Source organism: Ixodes scapularis, unplaced genomic scaffold (genome assembly GCF_016920785.2).
Source record: "Ixodes scapularis isolate PalLabHiFi unplaced genomic scaffold, ASM1692078v2 PGA_scaffold4__175_contigs__length_147842914, whole genome shotgun sequence".
NCBI classification, from domain to species: Eukaryota; Metazoa; Arthropoda; class Arachnida; order Ixodida; family Ixodidae; genus Ixodes; species Ixodes scapularis.
The window spans coordinates 142,225,842-142,253,030 of NW_024609879.1; the positions used below are offsets into that span (position 1 = coordinate 142,225,842).

General features: G+C 45.8%; 1 protein-coding gene across 1 annotated transcript in view; it reads left to right on the forward strand.

The window, feature by feature from the left end:
* Nucleotides 1-27,189, forward strand: part of LOC8027414 (transport and Golgi organization protein 1) — a 33,192-nt gene that overhangs the window by 3,394 nt on the left and 2,609 nt on the right. Inside the window, 21 exon segments of the mRNA XM_029978366.4 lie at nt 2,549-2,629; nt 2,691-2,748; nt 3,326-5,574; nt 5,800-5,937; nt 6,748-6,775; nt 6,837-6,925; nt 7,870-7,947; nt 9,782-9,892; nt 9,968-10,027; nt 10,817-10,953; nt 12,092-12,182; nt 13,295-13,367; nt 13,490-13,527; nt 17,161-17,251; nt 17,638-17,776; nt 20,704-20,805; nt 20,969-21,065; nt 22,690-22,757; nt 23,658-23,692; nt 26,545-26,648; nt 26,650-26,795. Coding sequence (XP_029834226.2) covers nt 2,549-2,629; nt 2,691-2,748; nt 3,326-5,574; nt 5,800-5,937; nt 6,748-6,775; nt 6,837-6,925; nt 7,870-7,947; nt 9,782-9,892; nt 9,968-10,027; nt 10,817-10,953; nt 12,092-12,182; nt 13,295-13,367; nt 13,490-13,527; nt 17,161-17,251; nt 17,638-17,776; nt 20,704-20,805; nt 20,969-21,065; nt 22,690-22,757; nt 23,658-23,692; nt 26,545-26,648; nt 26,650-26,795 — 4,013 coding nt within the window.

Consider the following 27,189-nt stretch of genomic DNA (forward strand, 5'->3'; position numbering starts at 1 on the left):
GGTTTTAGGTTTGGAGATTGTTATACCTTCGAAAGCTAGAAACGCTTAAAAAAAAAAATCACCATTTTACAAATATTTTTGGTCAAAAAGTCCCCAGTTAAGGGGTTAACGGCGTCTTAACGAAGTATATGTTCTTTTCTGGTGCAAGGAGAGCCAGTTCTGTGGATCGTTTTTTGCGAAAACCAAACTGTGATAAGCTCGTTAAGTCAGGATTATCAGCAAATGTTGTCATTCAGAGTAGTAGAACTTTTTCTAAACTTTTAGGAAAAACACAAAAAATTGAAACAGGTCGATAATTGCCGAGTTAGTTTTTATTTCCTTTTCTATAGAAAACTGTTACCTTCGCTAGTTGCATTTGATGGGGGAACTTGTCATTTTTGATACAGAGATTGAATATGTGTGCTAAGGGAAGAGAAATAAGATCAATTACATATTTAACTGGTTTGATCTGCAAACTATTTGAGTCACAGCTTTTACTATTTTTTAGTACATTAAAGACAGATACTGCATCTGAAGCAGTAACAGGCATAAGAAACATGAATTGATGATTTAGAGCATTGGTAGACTTGCAAGCATCTGACTCAGGACATTAACTAGACTTACAAAATACTCATTAAATGCATTTGACAATGCTTGTCTTGACAGCTCTTGACCATTGTGGTTGATCTTTAAAACTTGTTTCGTGGCGCACAAACGACCTAAGACAGTGTTTAGTTTTTTCCGCACAACGTCGACTCTGTTATGACATGAAAGAAAAAAAATCAAATTAGATTTCCTTAACATTTCGGAGTTTTTTTTTGTTTAATTGGTTTCAATAATGTTTGAAAACTGTTAGTTTGATTGATTTTGTTTTCAAAAATTTTGGATATAACATATTTTTCGTACAAATTTTTATCATTCTTTTGTAACCCATGGTTTCTGGCTTTTTCTATGAGTGGCAATTTTTTTGTATGGAAAGCAACTTACACATAGTTTTTCTTTGTTTTTTTTTTTTTTTAAATTTGTTTACGAACAAATTATATGCTTTATTTGTGTTCATTTCATGAAGGACATCGTCCCAATCCAAACAATATAGTTTCTGTCTAAAGTCATTCATGTTATCAGGAGAAAAAAAAAAAAAAATTAAAGTTGGAATATTAAAAAAAAATAAGTACATGGTGCCTTATTGTCTCAAAACAATATGGTGGAGTGAACATATCAAGCTTGTCACAAAATCATTTAAATAATACCTTGAAAAGGGATGAACACTAAAATAATTAACCCAAGGAAAGCAACATACAGGAGAACATTTGATAATGTATGACTGAACGGTTCCAAGTATTAAACAATAATTTGAACAAATATTTCAAGAGTATAAAAGGATGTGAACAATTTTTTACTTAAATATTCCAAAATGTCTCTTGTGGTGTCCATGAGAAGAAAGAATGGTGTTTTTTTCTCTTTTTTGGTAATATTGAGTGGATACATTTTTAGATGTCATGACTCCTGAAATTTATATTCTGAGTAGATCAATTTAAAAAGCCCCTGAAACAGTATTTGAGCCTCCTGACGTTTTTTCCTCTATCATTCCCAAATATATATAAAATACCGGAAAACATGAAATTAAACCCTTTCTGTACGAAAACCGCATATCGAACTTGGCTCATTAGCCCGATCTGGTGTTCCTCTCTCGTCTTTCATCTTGTCATGTGCGGTGACATGCACCGTGTTTGATTATTTGGGGGGGTGAAGGCGGTGGGGTGTGGGCAACGTGTACCGGTGTACACCACTTGCCTACACATGGGAGATTTGATTTTGATTTTACTCAGTATCTTTTCCTCTTGGAAATACACCATTTTCAGGATCCTCATTTGGAGGGTGGTACGTATGCACCCCTCAAGAAAACAATCCCCTTAAAAAAAAAAAGATATGCCTATATTTTTAATGTTATAGCATTTAGGAGCTCGTGTTGCTGAACATTCGGCATAGGACTCTATGGGACCGGAAAATTTTGGCGTGCACTTGGTGACGTTACGAGGGTGACGTCACGTGGGGATCTTTTTGAGATGTCCCTGGGTTGACTATCTGTTATCTGGGTAGTTTATTCGTAGCCGCAGAAAAAGCTGTTTTCGTTTTGCTCATACAAGTTTCCTCGGCGCCGCGCACCAACTAGTAAAACAACGAGTCTCGTTAATCTATTAGAAGAGTTTTTTCAGCGTGCCAGTTTCAAAGATGGTGGAGCACATATTTTGATTTGGTGTTAATTTGGTTTGATTTGAATGATTTGGGACTGCCAGGGCCTCCGTCCTCACAGGGACAAAGCCCTCGGTAGGTTCCCTCTGTCGACCACTCGCGATGCAGGATGAATAAATCCATCTCAGGGGCACTCCACAGCACAAAAAGGCTCCATAATTTCATTTAACTTCATTCCATTTAACACCCTCCGAGCCTATATCGACCCTTCCCTTCGTGGATAATAAGCATAATAAAGACCATGTTAATCATTGTTTAAAATGTTGGAGCAGTCCTCCGTCCTTCTATTCATTCAATGGCGGTCTTTTCTCTGCAGTACCTTGCAAAGCGTGGCTTTGTTCCCAAGCATGTCATCAAGATACAGAAGCAGACCAAGTACAAGAAAGATCTTGTGAAGGTAAGGGCAACCGACCGCCACACACGACCCTGTTTCAACAAGGTCTCTTTCTCGGATGCAGGTGCAGGTCGAGAAGGTCGGCAATGTGGTCTCATCATTGGTCGAGTCGGACATCTATGGTGGGTTTGCCTTTTGGCATCACATTTCTTTCATTTCTTAAATAGTCATTGCTTGCCTAACTTGCGTTAGTCACACTGTTTTGATTGGCCCATGAAAGTGTGGGGCATCTGGCTGCATAGGGCTATGTAGCAACCTTCCTTTTGCTTGACCTGTTTCTTTTTTGTGAACTTTGCAGTAGCACATTTTCAGTACTGCCGTATAAAAATCTGAAACAGGTCCAGCAGAGGAGCAGTGATGTTACCTCGTACCCTTGACAGCCATGCTATGTGGTGGTCGTAGCTTGTTTTTTCTGGTTTTGTCCTCTAATGCAGGGGGGTGTGTTCAAATCTGCATAGTTAGGAATGTGGTTAAAAATGCATGGAGATGCTTGTGACTGCAATACGTATAACTCATTGCTCTGCGTATGAATGAGACAGTCTACTGCACTTCTGTATTTATTTCACACCTCAGAGCTTGCTGCTTCCAAAAATTATTTGTGTAGCCGATCCCATCGTATTATCGACATCGCCATATCCTTTTAATATTGGCTCAGTATACCAACGATCAGTTTTTCCTTGCCTCTCTGTGTTTTTACAGGCACCACTGCTGCGGCTGACCAACCTGTTGCTACACCACTGGTGGTACCTGCCGAGAAAAGCTGCCTCTTCTATAGGACAACCATGTTTGGTGAAATATGTGACGATAAGGACGCTACTCCGCTCTCCCCCACCACAAGCTCATTGTTTGACTCTAATCACGGCACTGTCTCCGCATCCACAACAGAACAGCCCGTTTCCACGACAACGTCCACCTGGCAAAGTACCTCTACAGCATTGCCAGGTCTTGCCGTGCCTCCTCAGTCCTCGGAACTTCCCATGGGCAAAGTGATGACTCCTGCTATGGGCTCTGAGCAGCTCAGCAACGACACCCAGTTCGCAAACTTCACAGCAGGAGACGTCAGCGAGAATCTAGTCGTTGACTCAACACTAAATCAAAAGACAGAGTCAGAGCAACAGTTGCAGAAAAAGTCGGAGGTGAAGACGGAGCCAGAGCCACAGGAACGATCACAATCACTGGATAAACAGGCAAACACAGTGCAGTCAGAGCCACAAGAGCAGCCCCAGTTGGAGACTGATCCAAAGTCACAAGATCAGACTGCATCGGAAGAGGAGGAGGTGGCAGTGGAGGTGGAGGATGAGGATGGAGAAGGTACCAGCACCAAGCCGATTCCAGGAGAACCTCGAGAAGATGATGAAGATGTGGAGACTGATGATGCTGAAGACTCGGCAGAAGGCGAAGGGCTCAAGGCAAGTTCCTCAGGGGTTGAAGACACAGGAAAGGGAAACAATGTCTCCAGTTTAGCACTCGGTGACGTGGAATCTGACCTCACCATCGCCCCAAACAATCAACTGCGGGCTGGGGCTTCTGACCTGCCGCAGGAGGCAGCCCTCCTTGCTCCTGAGGACCAGACAACCGAATCTCTGGGCGCCCCTGTCCAGTCCATATCACGTACCGTGTCAGTTGCATCTGCCAGTTTTGAATCGCTTGCTTTAGATTCCACGACTCCCAAGGCTTCTGTTGCAGATGTGACTCTTCCAGAAAAGGAAGCTCAAGAGCCCCTGGATGATTTGGCAGTTTCATCGTCAACCGCTGTCTTATCAACGGCTCATTCGACCCCGCTGCATAGTTCGGACGAATCTCCACCGGAGTCCAGCGTGACATCTTCCAGCCGGTCAGAGCTGATGAAGGACACATCCCTGGGACTGACCGAATTGTTTGGGTCCCCTTCCTTTATCTCCCAGGGAGGTACTCTCAGAGAGATCTCCCAGAGAGATACTCCTGTACCGGAAGTTACCGAGAGCACACAAGCCGCCATCCAGGAATCCACATTGCACTCGGATGCCTTGGGAGAGACGCAGAGCCCTTCTGCTTCCAGTGCATCGTCTTCCACTGGGACCTGGGGACAGTCCACCAAGGTCTTAAACGCTTCCTTGGAATCGGCTGCTGCAGTGGATGAGGTGCAGCTTCAATCTTCCGTTACTGTGGGTACAGAAGGAGCCAATCAAGAGGCCGTTTCTGCTGTGCTTGGGAAAAGCAGTAACATTCCGCCGAGTGGCCTGAAGGGCCCCATTTCTGAGGGTGATGCTGGTTTGGTCAGTTCAGTCACAGAGAGTGTTGTGCCAAGTGCTGTAGATAAGGTCACTACTCAGAGCTCATTATCAGGAGCTGCTATGTCAACTCCAAGTTCTGTCAATGAGGCCCACACGATGACACCTCAAAAGAGAGTGCTCCTGCAAGAACCTGGCTCACAGCCAGCGGCTATGCCACCTCTCAACCTGGGGTCTTCCAGTCCTGGCTTGACTCAAACTACAGGACGAGTGCCTTCAACTGAAAGCTTAGAGAAGCAAGCTTCCTTAAGCAACAAGGAGGAGCAGACGGCATCAGTGACTTTGCCTTCAACCACAATCGGAAGTATATTTGCAGAAGTGCCTACTCCAGAGCCATCTGCTCCAGATCTGTCTGCTCTGGGGTCATCTGCTCCGGGGTCATCCGCTTCAGGGTCATCTGCTTCAGGGTCGTCTGCTGCAGAATCGTCTGCTCCAGAGCTGTCTGCCGTTGACTCGTCTGCCCTGGACCTGCCGGCTCCAGGGTCGACTGCTACAGAGTCGTCTGTTCCAGAAGCAGCCGCTTTGAAAGCATCTGCTCCGGAGACATCTGCTCCTGGAGCTTTGAGGGATGCTTCCAGTGCCGAGAAAGTGCCTGTGGAGTCCCAAGAGGACCAAAAGCCAGCCTTGGACCTCTACTGGGCCATGGCCAGGGAGTATGTCTTTTGGATGCTTGCACTGGTGAGTGTTCCACACTTGTTTACTTTGGATCCCAATTCCTCCATTTTAAGGGTCATCAGCATGTCTTACAAGACAGTCTTGATTCTCTCTATGTGCCAGCTTTCTGAGTCATTGCTAGTCTTGTTTCTTTTCATCACCAGCCACAGCCATTCTGTTTGTTCACTCGTCTTCGATTGGGAAGGTGTATGGTTGCTATTTCTATGCTTACCACCAACTTCCGCGCAGATTCCCGAGCCTCTTCAGGCAGCGGTGGAAGGATTGCTTCCAACGTCATCCTCCCAGCCTGGATCCCTGACCTTGATCCTGCTGTGCGGCCTGCTGGGATTCAGCGTGTTGACGCTTTACATGCACGCATGCTATGTGGTGAGTGGGCCAGGCTTTACGCGAGTTGTTCTTTACGTCGTTAAGTTGCCGAAACTCGCCTTTAAAAGTATAAGGATGCTTGCACATCCTTTGGGGGTCTGTTTCTTTGCTAGTGGTTGTTTTTGCAGATGAGTGTTGCGAAGTAAAGAAAAAGAGGATCACTTTTATGGGACTGCCACCTTAATTCAACATTGACGTATTGATGTATTAATGTATAAATGTATGTATGTATGTATTGATGACATTGATGCATCTTTGGACATCATAGTCTTACTCAGCTGGAATGAATCTCTTAGTCCACCCATGTTTGTAGTTATCAATACCGAATACAACCTAATTTTTACGAAGACCTAATTTCTGTATACTCACACACGCGAAAAATTGGTCACACGAGCAGACCGGCCGAAATGTCAACTTTTTTGGACGCACTATTGAGACGCTCATTTTGTTCACCTTCAGTATAATGTGAAAGAGCACACATTCATAGGACCACATAGGATTACACGTGGGCTCAATCAATATCACATTAAAAATAAAGTAAGGCAGAAGTGGCAGTGAATGCCCACTTGAAAAGCATGTTCTGCCACGAATCCCAGAACATCTTAACGCTTCTGTGAGACCTCGACGGTAGCTGCTTCAATATTGCTTATCTTTGCGAACTCAAAAGAAAGCATACTGTTGTCTCATACCGGAAGACGCCCATCTGATTTCGGCGAGATGAACGACGCCAACTCGTGTCATCGAAATCTATAACGATTTATAGCCGAGAATGAGCGGTTTGTGATCGGCTTTTTTCTTGCCTCCCCACAGCACCGCAGGAAGGAGTCGTCTCTGACAGGTAAGTGGTGACCGGGTGATGGGGTGGCAGGGTGGTGGTGCTCATGGTGAAAGTGGTGCAGGCAAAATCTCCAGCCTGGAGCAGAGGCTCTTCACCCTTGTCACCGAGAAGCAGGTGCTCACGGAGCAGCTGGAGCAAGCACGCTCACAGGTGGGTGACTCGTTCTTGAATTGTTTTGTTTCAATTGCCTCACAATTGTTTTTGGTGGTACGGAGAGGCAGAGGTTTCACACATGATTTGTCGCGCACCACCGCAAGTGGTGAACATGACAGGGTTGACCAATCGTGATGGCAATCTCGGATTGTTCCAAGACAAGGTTTTGTTTTGCCACAGTAGAAATTTTTTTTTTTAGCCTACTGTTTGACAGTTATTTGCTTATAGATCAAACTGAAACCTTTCTGAGTGGCATGCCGTGAACAAGGTACACCTGTCTTGTGGCATTAAAAAGCGTCCTTTGAAAGCCAGTTGTATATTTATCTACACTCAACTTCATTTTTGAGTTGTGACTTATAGATAGTTGTACAGCCTTTTATCCTGAAACGGCACTTGTGAAGAGTAACAGTTTCCTAATCACGATTGGTGGCTTCTGTGCATTGTTTTATCTTGCAACGTTCTGCAGCAATCTCTGTAAGTCACTGGAACCAATCCAGAGCTCAAAATTTGTCAGATATGACTTCCAGTTTGAGGGGGGGGTGATGCACTAGCATGAAGTCACGTGGTACGCGTGGAGCACATCGGGTTGACTGGCACGACTACTAACATCTGTCGCAGTACATCATAAGGTGAAACGGAGACCTATATTTGTGTCTGGAAACAGCTGTGGCCTACGTACCGTTACACTCAAAAACACCCCCCCCCCCCCCCCCCCAAAAAAAACAAACAAGAAAGCACACACAAGCACTAGTAGAACTGAGTGATCAGGGAACTGTTGAAGGTGCATTCACTCTTAGAAATAGCTGTAGCTAGCAGTGGTTGCCAAAAGGGAAGTGCCTCCTCTCGGAACGCTTCAACTTTGCGCCTGCCCCTTCGTCGATCGACGCCCAATCGGAGAGCCAGGGCGCCGACAGAAATGACCGGGAGACTTCTGTCCGCAGGCGGAGACGGCTCGCAGCGAGTTGCAGGAACGGGAGCGGCGAGTGAAGACCCTCCAGGAAGAGGGAGAGGAACTGGAGGTGAGCTTCAGAAGCGCGGAGAAGACGGGGTCTGTCGTACCGTGCCGTTTCGGGCGTTTCTCTGCGAGCAGCCTCGTTGGATGGGCCTGCTGTCCCGTGCCATCTTCTTCCGTGGAAAGTGCCGGCTGCATCGCAGTTGGACTTTCTCCGAATCAAAGTTCGGAGTCTTTTTGCTTGAGAACATCTGTAAACTGACGACTGCGGATCATCGGGGTCTTAGGGTCTGGTGACGTTTACTCTAAGTCAAGGGTGGCTAGGTTTACCCGGCCCTAAGAGCCGCAAAACAAAACCACAAAACTTCAAAGAGCCGCGCGGGGCGGGGGCAAACTTTTGTTCAGAGCAGTAAACGAAATTCAAACTAGTTTCAATCTATTCGAGTCATAACCTGTCTTTCGATTTAAAACCTGTTTCATTTCTCTTTGTTTCGAAGTGCTCGTGTGACCGGGTGGGAGGCGGGGGGCATAGGGGAGGGAGCCGCGAGTCGCACTTTAACACGCGAAGAGCTGCATGCGGCAGCTTGGCCACCACTGCTCTAAATGTTCTACAAAGTGTCCCCCCCCCTCCAAAAAAAAAAAAAATTGTTTCTGTAATCACAAAAAACAAAAGAAAAAAGCTATGCATCGTTTGACTCATAACTTCCAGTCCACTCAAATACAGTGCCAGCGTTCTGAATCAGATGCCAAGTTTCGGGACAAGTCATTATCTTATTCAAAAGTTATACGCCATTTTTGTGAACGTTTTGGTGGGAAAATAGGAGGCCGACAAAGCCCACAAATACGTGGAACTGAATGGTGAAAAGTTTTGAGAACGGGCACCATTGCCCCATTGAAAGTTTCAGGAAATTATTAATGCAGTAGACTCTCGGTAATTCAAGCTTTAGGAAGTCATAAATTTTTGAATTATCAGAAATTCATCAAATTATGATGCAAGATAAAATTATAATTTGCCATGTGATTGGCTACACATGCAAAGCAGATGGTTGGCTACACATGCAAAGCAGATATTTGAGGATTTCTTCTACATAGGCCTACTACTGATGATAATCAGGTATACCAGACATTTGTGAAATGTGTGGCATAAGTTTATCCCTAAAAAATGTTGTTTATCGTGGACTGTTGACTGCACATGAGCGATGAAAACGGACACCGCGCAGCAGTTTTCATAGCAACTTGCGTGGATGCTGTGACATGGATGCGAGGACGCCATGACGCCACGTCACAGCGTCCTCGCAAGTTGCTATGGCAATTTCTGCGTGGTGCCCGGTTTCATCACTCCTGCGTGTCCTGCATGTGCCCCGTTGAGTGCACTTCTCACCGAACACCGATGCACTGCAGAGAAGCCACACCCGCTAAAGCAAGCTTCTCAGGTGTTGCTTTTCTACTGTATACGGAAAGAAGCGCACTCAACGGGCCGCGAGAACAAAAAGTATGAATTACACGGAAACACCGTTCGAATTAAGCGGCTCATGAATGCACGAAAAACATTAGGGACAACCAACATTTCCAACAAAATAAAATCCGGGTCATGGTACCCGGATTTCACTTATTTTGTTTTTGAATTTTAAAAAATTAGGAACGCAGTAAAACATATTGAATTTCAGAGAATTGGGAATCTTACAAATATAGACTCCGACAAACCCCGAATTTCCAGCGAAAAAAAAACAACTCCGGAAGACGCCTTCCGAATTTAGGGAGGAAAATAAACTCCGAAAGCACAGGATCCTACTTCTATTATATGTCAGTGCGCATATGGAGCTTTCATTTTCATGTGGATCTCCCAACCCAGTAATTGTGAGATGTTCTGTTGTTGCGAGACATTCTGTTGTTCTGCCCAGTCGTGCCAGCGCGAGCGTGACAAGGTCGTGCGCGAGCTGAGGGCCACGCTGTCGGAACGGACGGAGCAGCTCGAGGCCACTCAGAAGCTGCTGGCTGAAAAGGAGTGTCTGGTGGGTGTGTCATAAAGTGGGCGGAGCCCTACAGTGGGCGTGGCCGGGTCGCTCATGCCCCTCCCCCTTCTGCAGATCACAGAGCTAGAGGTTGATGCAGAGTGGCAGGCCTCCCTCGAGGAGAAGCTGAGAGAGGTGAGTTATAATTCGGTGTTTTATTTGTTAAATTGTTGTTAACCCTTGTTGAGTTAACCTTTGTTGAAGAGCGTTGCCTCCAGACAACACACCGCGTATTAATTTTTTTTTTTTGTTCAATAGTTTCATCACGTTTTTTCTTACCCAGTAGTCTGGCAACAGTCTTGATGATCGAAACGACGGCGCCATCTGGTGAAAAGATGTGCAAATAATTGACGAGGAAAATAAGTTTGGCGCACAACTACGCGGCGACGGAGTACGACGTTTCCCCATATTTTGGGGCAAGAAATATGGAAGAGTGTTTTGTCTCTAGTCACCATTATTTAGCTATAGATGATTGGTTTACTTGAGGCTATCGTATGCGCAGATATTATTGATATTTCATAGTGATCTGTAGAGGTTATGCAAGGGAGCCAGCCACCTTTGGACTTTGACCTGGTGTTGCCCAAGGCAACAAAGCTAAAACTTGCAAGTTTACCTTACCTTTTTTTTCTTTTATTTGATATGGATAAACATTAATATCTTAAAATTAAATATTTTAAGCAATTTTTTGTATATCTCATCAATAAAATGTTAAAGGAGCTCTAAACCCTTTCCTGGATTTGTCTGTGGTTATAACTAAATCTATGGGCTCTAAGCATCCTAAAAAGCCAAACATTACTTTCACGCTTGGCCATTCTTTCTATTAAAATCGGTATCAAAAGATCGACACCAGATGGCACTGTCCTTTCAAACTGATTCGATTCGTCGGGGAAGGAGGTCGTCTCTGTGACGCAAAGCGCATTTCAGGCGACGGAGGAGCGCTTGGCCTGGGAGGAGAGGGCGGAGGAGGCCCGGGCGTCGGAGAAGCAGCTGGAGACGCGTCTCGCCGAGGCCACGCTTACGGGAGACCACCTCTGGAAGGAGCTGGACGCCGTCAAGCAACGGTCAGGGACGCTCTTTCATTCTCACTCTCGTTTTCTGTCTCCATCCATTTCGGTGGATTTACGGTGAAGGGAGAGGGGGGCATTGCGTCCGAGCATGTCGGTGTGGTACACGGAACGTGTCCACGACCGGTGCGCTTGGCATCCCATTCCACCCATGCGTCGAAAGCGGTCACGAAGTATCGGCGGATGACATCACAAAGGTGCTATGCTGTCGGGCGTCGTGATCCTGGAGGTTGGGCGTAGAAGTTGCGAAAAAGCGCGAAAGGCTAGTGTTGCGCCGCAGCTTCCCGACTCGTGGCCGCCGAAGCTTCCGTGAACTGTCAGGTTGGAGAAACAGAACAGGCATCTTGCACGCCCTCCACCGCTTCTGTGACACCACCAGGGTCGTGGCCGGTGTCAGCATGACGCTTCTGCGACGTTGTCATCTGGAAATCGAGTGACCACCTTTTTGGATGGGTGCCTCCAGTTACAGCAGCTCGACGGCATGCAAAGTGCAAACTCTCGCCGTAGGCTTGGACATTGCCATGCTACTCCTCAAACTCGAAGCGCTGCCGCTCGGTTACCCAAATATTGGATCTGTTGCCTTAAGACTGCAAGTTGGGCTACCGTATTTATTCGAATATAAGTCTACCTTTTCTTTTCGGAAATGTTGTCAAAAATTAAGGGTCGACCTATAATAGTGACCTAAGAATTTCGACGTACATTCGCGACCAAATTTTGCGACCCTACCGAGGGCATAAAGCTATCGAATCATCGAGCCGGCGTTGCCATAGAAGCCGAGCCGCTACTTGTTTCAAAAAGCTTTTGGTGCACGAAAACAACCGCAACAGCAGCAACCGACAGCCCCCGCTACTGGCTACTGGAGGCTAAATTGGTCACTGCAGCAGCTGCAATGTCTTCCCCGGGCTGGGCTGCGATCAGGTGGCCAGAACTTCACCATGTAGTTCAACCAACAGGCCCAAAAATAGCTCCAAAAAGTGCCGAAAACTGGTCGTCTTACGGCGTGTTAAGTTTGGAGAGCACCGGACACAGCATACATTGTAAATAGCAATATTACGCTTTGCGTAATATTGCCGTTGAGAAAGCGGGGCGAGGTGCGGTCGCAGCGATTGATCCGAGGACGATTTCCACCCTGCAGGGAGCAGTCACTATCTGCTGATCTAGAAGCGATCACCCAAGACGCCGCCAAGATTGCACAGCAAGTGTCGGACAAGGAGGCCGAACTCCAGGTGAGAACGCGGAACAGGTTGCACCACGTACCGGCGTAAACGTTCTTGACGTGAAACGAAAAAATTCCAACATGCCTCCTGTCCTCAGTGGTGATGCTGAGCCAGAAGTGGCGAGACTGTAATGTAAGAGTATAAAACATTGCTTACTATAATCACTAACAGCATGAGAACTACAGGGTGTTTCCTCAAACATGGTCTCGTCGCCTTCAGCCATTCTTCGTCTGCTCGTGCACACAGCCATTCTTTGTCTGCTCGTGCACACTTGAGGCTCACAAGATGCGGAAGCGTTATGGAGGGCATTGAAGCGGCGATGCAACGATTTTTGTACTTTGCGCAAATATCGCTTAGGATGAATCTCTGACGTTAATGACCTATGAAACACAAATTTGTTTTATTAAGGTTGCCAAAAAAGAAATTAAAAAAAAACAAACAGCGTTTATTCTTTCAACTTGCAGTCAGCACGAGGGGCCACATGATCTAGAGCCGACTATATCCCGCCTACCTATGTTGATCATAGCTGCGCACTGGGGTTGGCAAAGCACAGGACACGCGCCGAGTTCCAGACATTGTTATGATTCGGCAATTGTCGTCATTGCCGTGATTGGAAACGGGCCACTACACGAATGCTTGCCGAGCAATTGATTGTAACGAGCCCAAATCGAGCTTAAGTCCAATCTATAAGCTGCATTCAAATATCGTCATTGGGGTGCTGCAATGCCCCAGTTACATCATCAAGTTTTGTGAAGGAGAGATTGAAAAAAAACACTCGCTTTTGTCTTTGAAATTACACTGCAACAAAGAAGTTTCTTGATCAGCGGCATTGCGTGCGAGTGTACTTGGGTCGCACTAGAGCCAGTAAGCTCGTGTAAAGGGAAAAACATTTTAAGCGAATATCGCTGCACGGCTTCTTTAAGCTCCCTCTGGAAGCAAGGCGGGACAAGCGAGAAACCTGCTTGCTGTTCTCGTCCTGTTGGTGACTGCAGTACCTCTACCCACGTTTAAGATCCAACTGGCTTCCGACGTCGCAAACACGAGCTTTATGCACAAGTTATTGTAAACTTCGGTCCGGCACGGGTGGAAGGGTGTGACCACCATCCCGTCCCATTGTACAGGCCCTCCTGAGGACGGTGGAGCAGATCCGAATCCTGCAGCACCACTGGGAGTCCCAGGACGACAAGACGCAGGGTGAGGACGCCTCTGCCACGTCTGTCCCTACCCTGCCTCCCTCTGTTGTGACCCTGCCCCACCCCCCCTGTGCCTTTCCTGGCCTTGATTCGACCTGATACTCACAGCATCTCTGTTTGCAGTGGAGGAACGCCTCAAGGAGCTCATGGACCTGGCCCAGGTGGGTGGATTGGATTTCGGTGGCTTACCTTTTGTGTAGGGCGACAGCAGTGTAAAAAACCAAATCCAACCCACCTCCCCCTAAAAGAAGGGAAAATTTACGAGAAGCTTTAGCATGATTCCCATGGCTTCCCTCTCTTCAGTTTTTCCCCACTGGCCCTTTAATAGCCATTTTGTTATTTTCACTACTTTTGAGTGCACAAATAGCAGCACTGCATGTCGTCTGCACCTGGGTGGTCGACTCTGCTGGAAATGTTTCTTTGTTAAGAACCCCATTTCATTTGTGAGTATTAGTTGCAAGTTTATTTATGTATAGGAGTCCATGCACCTTTGCATTTTGGCATTGCACCATAGTGCTACTCACTTGATATAAAGTAGCCTCCCCTCCCTGCCTGCCTTTTGCACTGAGCATATGTACGGTAGACTCATTAATTCAAACTCCAGGAAGCTACGAATTTTGTTTGAATCATCGGAAGTTTGAATTATCAGAAATTCACCTAAATATGATGAAAGATAAAATTCTGATTTGACATATGAATGGCTACATGTACAAAGCAGATATATGATGATTTCCTCTACATAGGCCTACTTATCATAAGCAGGTATGCCACGCAAGAAACATTTGTGAAATGCATGACATAAGTTTATCCCTCACAAATGTTTATCGTGGGCTGTTTGGACAGAACATGAAAACTCAAAATTTTTTGAAAAAAACAGTTAGTGCGCAGGCAAGCTGGTGTAAGTTTACCATTTTTTAGACCACCTGAGACTGGGTGGAAGAAACACGACGACGTCTCAATTTTGTTCATCAGGCCAAAAAGTTGTCTTATGTAAACCATTAAGCGGGGACACGTGAGCAATGAAAACGGGCACCGCACGGCAGTTATCATAGCAGCTTGCGTGGACGCTGTGAAGTGGACCTATGCCCTGCAGCCACGTCACAGCGTCTGCGCAAGTTGCTATGGAAATGTTTGCATGGTGCCCGTTTTCATTGTTCATGGTGCCCTGCCTGAACCCTGTTGAGTGCACCCCTCACCGAGCACCGGCGCGCTGCGGAAAAGCAACACCCGCGGAAGCAAGCTCTGCGGGTGTTGCCTCTCTGCAGTGCACCAGTGCATGGAAGGAAGCACACTCAACGGGGCCTCGGGAACAAAAAGTATGAATTACACAAAAATGCCGTTCGAATAAGCATCTTATGAATATATGAAAAACATGGCGGGACATCTAGAATTTTGGAATTTGTTTGAATTAACCAGAAGCATGAAATATCAGAGTTTGAATTATTGTGCGCCTACTGTACAGATGACAACTTCTAAAAGTGCTTGGTGATTGATGATTGGTTGGTGATTGAAGTGTTTCGTACGGATAAGAACGTTTTTGCACGCTGAGCTCTCGACACATCAAATATTACGACGAGCGTCGTGAAACGGATGTCATTTCTGTGCGAGCAAGTTGTCCACACCTTTTCATGTGTTGGGCTCTTTCTCCGGAGATGCAGTGATTGGCCGTCTACTTGGTCTGTAGGAAAATAACTTGCAGGCACTGTTTGTAGACAATATCGAAGTTATGCCAGACCATTTGTACAGTGATGTGATTGCTGCACCAATTGCGCCGAACTGCGCCAAGGGGCTAACCCTGCTACATCCTGCTACATTTCGCCGAAATATGTGTAATCTGCGCCAAGCCTGCGCCAAAGGACCAATTTCGGTCGCCTTTCAAAACCTAAACTAAACTGAGTATCGTAATTGAGCATGCGTGAGCTAGGTGGCGCAAGCGACCGCCCGACAGAAAGTATGCTGCATCAATCGTCCATCCGGTCTCGCATGGTTTTTCCCGCCGTTCCTCATTTCGCGCTCTCGTGGGTCTCGTCTCGCATCCTCTTAAAAATATTTCTTGCCGGGTACCAACCATGCCGTCATGTTGTAAAACGAAACCACGTTTTTGTGCATTGGGAGTTACTTGTGATCTGAAGCACTTGCTTCTGAAAGAAACGGCTGTGCCAAAATTATTTTTGGTCCCTGCCTACCAGTCACCGTAGTTATGACGTCGGGTGTTCCCGTCCACACATTGCCACAGATATGGCACTTTCTAATATGAAACGTAAGGCCCGCTGCAGGGTAATCAGCAATCCTGTCCTTGTTTAAATTAAACTCTACTACAAAAATCCGTGTAGCTCAAAGACTGTTGTGTCGAAGTACTGTTTACCTATGTTTCCCTCGGTGGGATTTCTTCTGAGAGGAACCCCGGTACGTGAAAAGTCTGTCGCAAAAGAAAGTTTAAGACAAGTTAGCTAAAACAAAAAAGGCAATGTCTGCATGCTGAACCCGCACAGCGCGCTTGTTTATCTTGAGTTCAGTTGTTGCACAAAGCGCTCCAAGAACTTTTTGACCCTGACTCGCGATGTCTTGCATTGATGCGCTCAGGTTCTTTTTTATTAGTTTTATTGTCCTTGTTTTGTTTGTGCTGTTTAACCTTTTAAATTAGCTTGTACCTTGCATACTGGCCTGGCAAGCATGCGCCGCTGGACTGTTTTTTTTTTTTTATGCTGGATTGTTACATTTTGCATACAATTTTGGGGACCAGATGGCGACGGAGCGGAGTGACAGAGTTTCGGTTTCGATCGAACAGCCGTCTCCGCTCGCATAACGAAGCGCGTGCAACTGCAAGCTGCCGAAGTTGCCCTCATGTGCATGCGAACATGATTGCACGACAGAGGTACCAGCCGAGACGCTTGCAATCCATTGCGTTACATTTGCTTGCTTCTGACGAAAATCTGGCATGTCAGGAACCAGTAAAACGGTGGGAGACGTTTTGGAATTGCTCGGCAATGCCTACAGCACTGTACACTTGTGGGATGTCTCGAGGTCTCTTTGGAGACATTGAAAGTGGACATTCATTACTTGCCGAAAGCTAAGCGAGGCTTGCAGCAGCCTTGCAGAAAGTTTCAACAAGCAGAAGGAAAAGCACCCACCAGTCGTACTGCACCTTTTTCATGTGTACAGTTTCGAATTGCATTGCAGTAGTTACGTGTTTCATCAGTTAGATACAGCTTCAATTTATTATATTATATAAGTAGTGAAGTTTATGCTTTCATATTTACTGGTAAGCTGGTCATTTTCAAATAAATTTAATATGTGCAATTTGGTTTTTATTTATCTATAGCGGGTACATATATATGTCATTTAACTGAAGCGTTGCAAAATATGTTGTGTCATTGGGATTTCAGTTAACAACTTGAAAGACTCCCAGGTCGTCTAACTTACCATAATTTGTTTATTGTGGCGAGCAAAGTGCCCTTCCTTTGTCTAGCACTTAAAAAAAAATATTTTTTATTTTTATAAAAAAATCTGCTCCAAAAGCCACTTTTGCTGCTCCAAAACACTGTTTTGGCTGCTCCAAAGGCCACTTTTGCTGCTCCAAAACACTGTTTTGGCTGCTCCAAAAGGTGCTCCAAAACGGCTTAGGCCAATCACATCACTGTTTGTAGCATACTTGTGAAGTTCATATAAAAGCCAAATGATCCGTTCTACCGACTCTAGTTGTGGCAAGAGGGCTCTTCGAAAGTGGCCGACGTGCAGAGGAAAGCCCAATTAGTCTGGTCCAGTCTTTATCGGTGCCCGTGGACTTTGTTCAGGTGCGGCAGGATCGGGAGCAGGCGAGAGAACTTCAGCAGGACTTGGAAGCTCGTCTGGAGGCTCAGAAGCGGCACTTGGACGCCAAGGAAGGTGGGTGGCATCTGTCACGCTTCCCACTAATACTGGCGATATACTTGCTGGCACCGAAGTCACCAGAAACCTACGCTCAGTGTATCTGCACTCTTTTCACCCCTTCGTTCGCTGCCGCCAAGACTGCAATTTGTCCGTTTCGGCCATCTATTCGAGACCAAAATGGCGGCTTGTGGGCGCCGCCATCTTGGTGCTTGCAACATTAGCACGCTTTAAGATGTCTTTATCATTTTTTGTGACTCATTCGAGTAATCGTGCTAACCGGTGGCCTTTGCTAATTCTCGACGCATGAAGCAAAGAAATTGACGTTGCAGTAACAAAGTCGTCGGATTAAGGCTCGTTACCTCCCGACTGATGCACGCCCTCGACCCGTGTCCTGCTTGCAGCGGAGCTGACTTACCTGCGTGCGGAACTAGTGGAGAGCGTGCGTGCACGCGACGAGGCGCAACAGGAGAGCAGGGAGGCCGTGACGAAGCTGGAGGTTCTCTCCTCCTACTTCAAGGAGAGGGAGCTGAAGCTGCAGAGGTGAGCGGGGCACACGGGTCCTCTGTCGTGGGCCGCGTCCTGCGTGGCCACCAGACACGTGTGCGTAACTGAAAAGAAAGTAACTATACCTTCACTCGTTACCCACTCTAAAACTAATAAAGTTGCTTTTAAAGCGCAGCTCTTAGGCGCTGTTTCCAACTTGAGCAAGGTCGGCGTAACTGCGCATTGCATTATGGGACGTTTTCCATAATGATGACGCACATGATGTCACGAGTGACGTTACAAAGGTCACCCGTGAAGGTCACATCCTTCAAATTGAAAGTCATGACCTTCAAGTGACCTTTACCTTTGAATGTCACGACCTACATGAGTCCTTTACGAATGACGTCACAAGTAATGTCACGAGGAGGGAGGGAGGGAGGGGGAGGAGGAGGGGCGTACCCTCCTCTCCGTACCCTCCCCTCCTCCTTAAAAAACACATGCAAAGGAAAAAACTTTTTTTTTTTTTAACAGCTTAGATGGAAAAAGGATGTCATAAAACGATTTTACAACGAAGAAAATAACTTTATAGCTATATTTACGGCGCTATACGAATTTGTAGTTGGCACCGCGGGAGCCGCCGCTGATCACATGGTAGGCCTGCGCTCCGCCGCGCTGCGTCGCCGCCGCCGCAAAGTCGTGCTGCCGCCGCACGCTGAGCGTTGTGCGAACGCCGCTTCAACGCGTTTCTCCACGCCGCCGTCGCCGCCGCCGCACAAGTTCGTCTGCTTCGGGGCGCCGCCGCCGTCGTCTGACCGGCGCACAGGTCTATCACGTCTGCTTTCGCTTTTTCAGGAGTTTCCTTTGGGCTCTAAAAGTTACCAATTAATCTTAGTTTTTTGTTATACTTCAAACAAAGATGAATAAGTTACTTTTAGATGGCATACGAAGCTTCCGAAAGAGCGCAAGCACCACATGATAAATGAGGGCCAGTCACGTGATAAATAAGGGCCACTTTTCCGCGGCGCCGGCGGGCGCCAACTACAAATTCTTATAGCGCCGTAAATATAGCTCTAAAATTTTTTTTCTTCGTTGTAGTATTGTTTTATGACATCCTTTTTCCATCTAAGCTGTTAAAAAAAAATGTTTTTTTCCTTTGCATGTGTCCTTTAAGGGGGGACACTACCCAGAAAAAACAATTTCTGCAAAAGAAGTTGATTTTGAAAAATGTCATATTTACATCCACCAACATCTAGAGAGTATTCCCAGAAATTTTCATAAGTTTACACTGCATAGTTCATTTTTTATGAATTATTTTTGGTTCACCGATGCTAGAGAAAAGGCAGGGGTTAGAGCACTTTGAACACATTTTTCTCCATTCCACTTTTTGGCATAAATTTCCCTTTAGGAAAACTATTGTTTTGTTATTACGTAACTTTGATTAATTTTTATGAGTTCTTCTAGAGTGAAATTTTGAGGGGAAGATAGCTATGAGCTTGAATTTTTTTATTTTTGTCATTATGCTCAAAAACTAGCATTTTGGACAAAGAATGGAAATCTAAAAAAACAGCATTTGTGTTTAGTGGCTCTTTTGTCATGAAAGATGGTATAATATAAAAAAATAGCTCCATAGCTATCTGCTCTGAACTGTTCTAAAGCAATATAACACATGAAAACGACAAAGTTATAAGTAATTTTAAAACGATAGTTTTCCTATGCAGACTCGCCTACTTCCGTTTTTGAATGTTTGCAATTCTTATTGTACTTCACCTAAGTTAACAAAATTTGGCACGAATGTTCTAAACATCAATAGAAACAAGCCCTGTAAATGTCATTTAAATCAGACAAGTGGTTAAGAAATTCGCTGGGAATTGTAAACGTCTTATTTTTTACAGGGAATTGTAAACGTCTTATTTTTTTAGCAAGATTCAAAAGGAATACGTTACTCCTGCTGAAAAGTATTGGGCTAGCTTCTCGATCGTTTCTGTGGGTCTGTCGTTTTTATGAAGCTCTAGCTGTCTTCCAAGATTTTGTGTCGTTAAGAATGCCTAGCTTCTGAACGTATTCGCAGGCATCTTTTTTGTTTTCTTGGTTCTGAAAGTCACAGACGTGGGCTGAGGTGAAAACTGAATAGGGTAACTTCTTTCATACCCCTCTTCAGGAGTAACTGAATACCATCACTCGTTACTCCTTCAAAAGGTAGCGAAAACACCTTGCTCATTGTTTCACTCGAAAAGTAACTTGGTAACTACGTTGTTACCAAAAAAAGTAACTACTAGATGGAAGTCGCGCGTCACTTGTAACTCGTTACGCACTGGTCTGGTGTCCACAGCCAACTCGGTATCCATAGTTCTTGTGTATTACGGTAGAATCCTTATGCAGTCTGTCTTGTTAATATGAATTCCCCGCAACTTAAACAAAACTTTCGGAGACAAACCAGGGGAATTCACGCATTTTCATCTCGCTATTGCGAACGACTCGAAATGAGGACAATATCTTGGGCATTAGATGAGTCCATATTTACGAGACTTGACTGCCCCATTGTTTTCAGAAACACTCTTTCCTATAGCACCAGTACCTCAACTGCTTTTATTAGTTCCGCAAGCAGACTTAAAACTCTTTTTGCTTTATTATAACCTTTGCACAATATAAGTTCTCGCTACTGGGAGGTCATGTTCTACTTTTGGTAAACATTATGTAGGTTTATGTAGGTTTTCACCGGGCAATTTTTTTGCTTTAACTACAAATAGAGGTGAACAGCTTCATTGCCTTTTTATGTTACTTTTTGGTTACTCAGTATATCCTATAATTTCTCCAAAAGTTATCCTTTTTTTTTCTTTGGCAAACAAATTTTTTTTTTTCTAGTCTACTTGCCACTTTGTGCTTTACGTCAAAATGTCTTTACAAGCACTTTACCCCACACTTCTTTTATGCAACATTAATGTGTACCGACGCAAGCGCGTTGATCTGATGCCACGGCCATGCAGGGAGATAGGGGTGCAGGAAGTGCAGCGCCAGCAGAAGGAAGCGGACGTGGGCTCTGCCACGCAGCGCCTTGCAATGCTCGAGCAGCAGAATGCATCTTACCGGTGAGTATCTTTCATATTTTTATTAAAGTAGTACTGCAGATGGTTTTTGCCCTCCTGCCGAGCGATTGCCTTAGTGGAGTGGATGTCAGAAGGATCCGGTGCATTCGGGTGAAGGCAGAGTAAGCTGTCGAGGGAGCTCAGGTGTCCCACATGGCCCACGCAGCTCCCAGCTGGCGAGTCTGAAGCAGGAGATGGAGGTGTCGGAGCGGAACTACAAGAACCAGCTGACGGAGCAGGAGAAGAGGGCCCACGAGAACTGGGTGAGTCGTCGGCGACGCCGTCTGAGACGCAGCACGTTCTTGGCGTTGACCTCTCTGGAACTGCTAACTGTGCCCTATTCCACGCCGTCTGGAGTGCTGGCCTTCACAGCATTTGATAAGGAAGAGAATGATTAGATAGCTCTCTGGCGTGATTGAGGCTGTTTGTTCTTTTTTTGCCTTCATTGATAGGCTCGCGATAATTAAGACTCGGATATTTCAATCTTCTGGTTAATTCAAACCAATTTCAAGATTTGGGTTGCCTCGCTGTGTTTTTAATGTATTTATAAGCCACTTAATTCGAAAGGCGTTTTCGGGTAATTCCTGCTTTTTCGTTCTCGCGGCCCGGTTGAGCGCGCTTCTTTCCGAGCACCGGTGCACTGCGGAGAAGCAACGCCCGCGGGGCTCTCTTTCGCGGGTGTTGCTTCTCCGCAATGCACCCGTGCTCGAAAAGAAGCGCACTCATCGGGGCTAAAGCAGGGGACACATAAGTAATAAAAACGAGTGCCATGCGGCAGTTTATGTAGCATCTTGCGCGGACGCCGTGACGTGGCGGCACGGCATAAGTCCATGTCACTGCGTCTGCACAAGTTTCTATGGAAACTGCCGTACGGCACCCGTTTTTATTGCTCATCTCTCTCTTGCTTAATAGGCCACAATAGAGAACTTCTTTTGCTGGATGAACAAACTTAATTTTGTTTTGAGGTGTCATGTGCTGTCTGAACACTCTACGATGAACAACATTTATGAGGGATGAATAAACTTATGTCTTACATTTCACCAATATTTTGTGTGCAGTATGCCTGCTTATGATTAGTAGGCCTGCGTAGAGGAAAAAATCATTGGATATCTGTGTTGTATGCATAGCCATCCATATAATCAATTATAATTGTATCCTACCTCATAATCAGATCAATTTCTGATAATTCAAACAAAACTCTCGTCTTCCTGATGTCTCAATTAATGAGAGTCTACTGTACTATGTCGATTAACAATCGGCCCGCCCGACTAACAACGTAATAATGCCTTCAATAATAATGCCTTCGAACTATACACGTTTGCAAGCATGGCCTGGGGGTGCCGCCATCTTGCTCAGTTTGGGCGCGCCTGGGCAAGTTGTGATCCGACTACGAGTGCCTTGCTAAGGCGTCATAATCGGCTCATGACGCACCCAAGCGCAACTGAGCAAGACAGCGGCACCTTGAAGCCGTACCTGCAAGCATGTCTAGACCTCCGATGAAAGCGTCTTGGGCTCCATTCGTTGCTGTTTGTGCCTTTCACACGATCATTTTCCGGCTCGTGGCGGCGATAATAGTACACGTGCACGTGCTCGTTCGGTGCTTTTTCCTTGATATGTCTGGTTACGCTTGAGGTGCCACCCTTCCATGACGCCTGCTTCCACTCTTTGGAATTTTAGACTCGCGTACAAGGTTGGGGAGGTTCGAAAACGAGACGGGGTAGGAGATTCGGGGAATGAAGTCGGGTGCGTCGAGAATTCTGGCAGAGGGTGGTGCTAGCGAGGACGCCTCTGTCCGAAACAAACCTTGGCATTGCAAGTTAAAATTTGTGTGGCTCTTTCGGCGTGAACTTGGGCCGCACCGCCTGAGACTCTTCTTGCCGTTTCCAGCTGGCAGCGAGGGCAGCTGAGCGCAAGTTAGAGGACGCCAACAGGGAGACTGCAAATCTGCGACAGAGGTAAGGGACTCGGCTCGTTGCGGGACGAGCCGATGCACGGGGAAAATGCCATTTCACACCACGCGTGTTTCCCAGAGATGCGTTTAAATGCCAGCAAAAACAATATATATATATTTTTTTTTATAAGTAAATGATTGAGTTTAGCTTTTCTTTACGAAAACTTTGTTGAAGTGAGGCGACGTTCGAAAAGTCATTCGTTGTGGAGAGAATTTTTAACACTATCTTTTATGGACGAGTGACGGGGAATTGAAAGCAGTTCATTGTTGCAGAAATTTCGTTGAAACGCCGTTAGCTCTAGCAGGATTTGACTGTGACGACATAATTGTGCCGCGATTACTATAAATATTCTGGCGGTACAGAAAAATTGGATGTTATTGGCTCCTTAAGGCCCGTTTACACTCTTGCAACCGAGTACGGCCAAGAGAGACGAGACTTGTTGAAACCTCTTAAAAATTTCTTAAGACAAGAGAACACACTCGCACACTGGCACCATCTATGCAGTGACCCTGGAACTGCGTTTCTCTAGAGCGAAGGTCTTGCGGGATTTCCGAGGTCAAATGTGCGTAGTACCTATGAGAAAGGCTCGTTATGACGTTGACAAAAGTTTTTCGAGCCAAGAAAGAAAGGATAATGTGCGAGAGAAATAAAAAATATGCCGGACCGCCAAGTTTACACTGCTACCCAATAGATGGCGCCAGTGTGTCCTCTTGTAAGAGGTTTCAAGGAACCCAGTTTTAAGAGGTCGCAAGAGTATGAACGGGCCTTTATGTGTTGCATAGGACATTATAAGAAGACATAGCATGGCGGTATCAATGGACACTTCTGTCTGTCTGGGCTCAATTTGGAGTCAAACTGTGCACTACTAGTTTGTGAAATTGTGCGTCATTGTTTTTGTTCCAGGCTAACCTTGCTCGAGAGGGAGCAGATGATGAACAGTGAGTATGACCCGACCTGTTGGTGAACGAGCGACATAAGTGAGCTGCGAGCCCCGGGAATGGGGGTTGTGATTATACATCAGTTCGAGGATTTCAGGAATATCTTGAATATGTTTTCGTGCTTAATCTGCATCTTAGGGGGTAAGGTGCTTGGTATTTATAATCCTAAACGTCAAATACAAAACTTTTTTTTTTTATTATGAACATGTTTGCAGCAGAGGAGCAGTCAGACAGTACAGAAAGTTTATTGTGGTCCAGTTTATGAGATGGAAAGGGAATAGTCTCCTTTCAGTAATGCCCACAAAGTGCTGATGTTTACCTCCCAATAAAAAGGTCCTCAAAGATTTAAGGCCCACTTCCACGGTACTATTGGACTACCCTACGGGGTCCTACGTTGAGATACGATGCCGAGTCGTCGCGGCAACCGAGTGTCATGCTTTGTTGCCGTGGTAACTCGCGGCCATAGTTCTATGTAGGTCCCTGCAAGGTAGCCGCACACCACTGTATGAGTGGGCCTTCAAGGGATACTGACCCGAAATTTAGATTTCACAAAACAAGGCCACAGAAGCATTGAACGGGGTGCTACAAACTCCAAAACATCACTCGTACATCGATATCTCAAACGGATGGCCATACTTTTGGAAAAGAAGGGCACCATCAGGCGAGTTCTTTGACGTCATTGTTCTCTGGGAGAATTAAAGAATGAGAGGAAGCGGCCTCGCTTCTCTCCTCCTCGCTTCGGTTCACCAGCTCGACGGGACGTAGCGAAGAGAAGAGAAAATGAGAATTGTAACGTGACATGTCTCGTCGGCCTCTTCGGCAGTGTTCAATCGCGCACTTCTTTTCCGAAAATACGACAATCCATTAGAGATATCGCTGTATGAGCGATGTTTTGGGGTTCTGCAGCGCCCCGCCTGTCCGTCCAGCCTTGTTTTGTGGGCTTGAAGTTTCGGTTTAGTATCCCTTTAAAGGACCTCTGACAAGGCATTTCCTCATGACTAGATATTTAGAGAACCAGACAACCGAGAAGACATACATTTAATAAAAAGGTTGTTTGAAAACCTTTTGATTCTTGACTGTCGGTTGCCTTGTGGTGCTCTTTTTTTTTTTTTTTTTTTCAGCCATATACGATAAGCACGAACCTCTAATAAATATTTTAGGAGTAATATGCTGTCTGAGGAACATACTGTAAACAACTTAATTATCGCCAAATACCTAAATTTCACGACTTGAAAATAATTGCGGAAAACAGATCACACGAATATATTAACAAGCAGATTTTTAGATTTTCTGTTTATAGAGATAACACAATCTACGGGCTCCAAGCACCTCAGAAAACCAAAAATTAAACTCATGGGCAACCGATTTCTCTATTGAAAATCTAATTGAAGTGTGTGACGCAACCCTTTTTCCACCCAGGGGGCGCTGTCGGACGGCCTTTTCAAACAATGGTTACTGCACGACGTCTCCTACGCCCAAAGATTTGACGTTTTTGTCAAATTATAATGCACAACGTGCCTAAAAAGAGTAATAATACTAATGTTTGAAATCTCCAGGCAGTTAACTATTTTCATTGGTCAAATTTTTATGGATGTGGTGGGGACCCAGGATGATCCCCCTAAGAGAAAATGGTGCCCGTGTATTTCTATGGGGCAGCATGCAGAGCTCTTACTGGCTCTAATTAGGAAGATAGTGGGTAGACCTCAAGGCAGCTTGCTTTGAGGTCTACACACTATCACAGGAAATCAGAGGTCGGTGCACTGTTGTCACCACAACCCTTGCAAAAGAAGCAGACGAACTTGCACTCTGCATTGCTGCGAGTTTACTCGGACGTCTTTGCCATCTAGAACTGGTTGTTTTTGTTGAATACAGTGCAACAAACAATATGCCATTAAATACGAGCTTCCGCAAAAAGTACTTGAGTGCCCCTTTAGAGGCCGTTCATTAACTTGCATTTGACTACGACCAACTGAGAGACCGGTTTTTCAGTCTCCTGTGACGGCCGACGACTGGCTGCGCCGCTGCGGAGCCCGTCGTAAGCCATCACGAAAAGCTTAAAAGCAGCTTTTAGCCTCTTTGGTCGTAAGCAGTCGCTAGTGCGTGAATGGGCCTTTACTCTGGGTTGACGAATTCATAATATACCTCTTCGAATTGCGAAATTTTGTGTCTGCGAAATATTTCCAAAACGCACAATTTGCAATATGTTGAGCCCTCGAAAATAAACTTGTTTACAGATTACACACACCACAGCGCACTATAGCAAACAACACTCCCACCTTACACACGAAAAATAAAGCAAAATTCAAACAAACCGCGCTGACTGACAACTCTTTTTATATAACTTTGTCTTCTTCAACCTCTAGCACCACCGAATTTCCCAAATCACGCGCACCGATCTCCTAGGTGCTTAAAAATGTTTTCTCTTTTTCTGTCAGGTGTAAAGATGGTGTACTTATACAGTTGTTATAGTTCCTGGCGATTGTTTACAGAATTCAATAAACATAAACACATTTGATAAACATTATTTCTAGGTACACCAAAACACCTGTAGTACATCGATCTAAAGGAATGTCGAACGCTTAGTCGCAGCTAACGAAACGACGGAAGTGACCTTGAGAGTTTCGGAAGACACATTCCTTCTAGCCGGTCCCCAAGCTTCATTACGACTTGGTTTCGCTTTTCTCACAAAATGACTGCAGAAATCGTTTTGTGCGGTCGGTGTCTTGTCCATTGGAATATTTCACACAGAAAGAAAAATAACTTTTTTTAGGGGTGTGTTGGGGAGGTTTTGAACAACTTTCCTTTGTGTGTGAAGTGTCTTATCACTGACGTGCGGCCTTCGATGCCGGCAGGTTTTGGGCCGCCGCCGCCGCCACCCGGGGACATTGAGCACGTGCATGGGGACACTATGCCGGAGGGGCTGACCCAGCCGCCGCTACCCCACGGCCTGCTGCCGCCCCCCCCCGCCCCTGGGGAGGCTGGGGGGTCCCCCCCTTCCTCCACCCCCCCTGCACCCCATGATGGGGCCCCCCATGTTTCCCCCGTTCCCCCCGCCGCCCCCAGAACTGCTCAAGAGGCTCAGGCCCAGCCCGGGCTCCTTCAGGTGAGAAAAAGCGATGGACTTGCTGGGAGTACAGTCATGGGGAAGGTCTTTCCCTGTTAGGGAATGAAATAGCAGTCTTTTAGTTTCTATTGGGAAGTATGACCCATGTTTCCCCTTTGGGAAATCATTCTTTGTTCGGGAACGTTGTGGCATATTTTTTGCCTTGACCTGGGGGGAATTATTTCCTGTTAGGGAATTGACTAGTTGGCATCATGACCTGGAATAAATTATTCCCTGTTAGTGAATGCTATGGCACCGTTTTTGCCTAGTTGGGCACTATAACCTGGGGAAGCTGATTTCAAATTAGGAATGCTACGACATCCTTTCTTGGTGGGAGCATGGTTCAGGGAAGCTTATTCCCTGGAATGCTATAACGCCCCTTTTCCCCCATTGG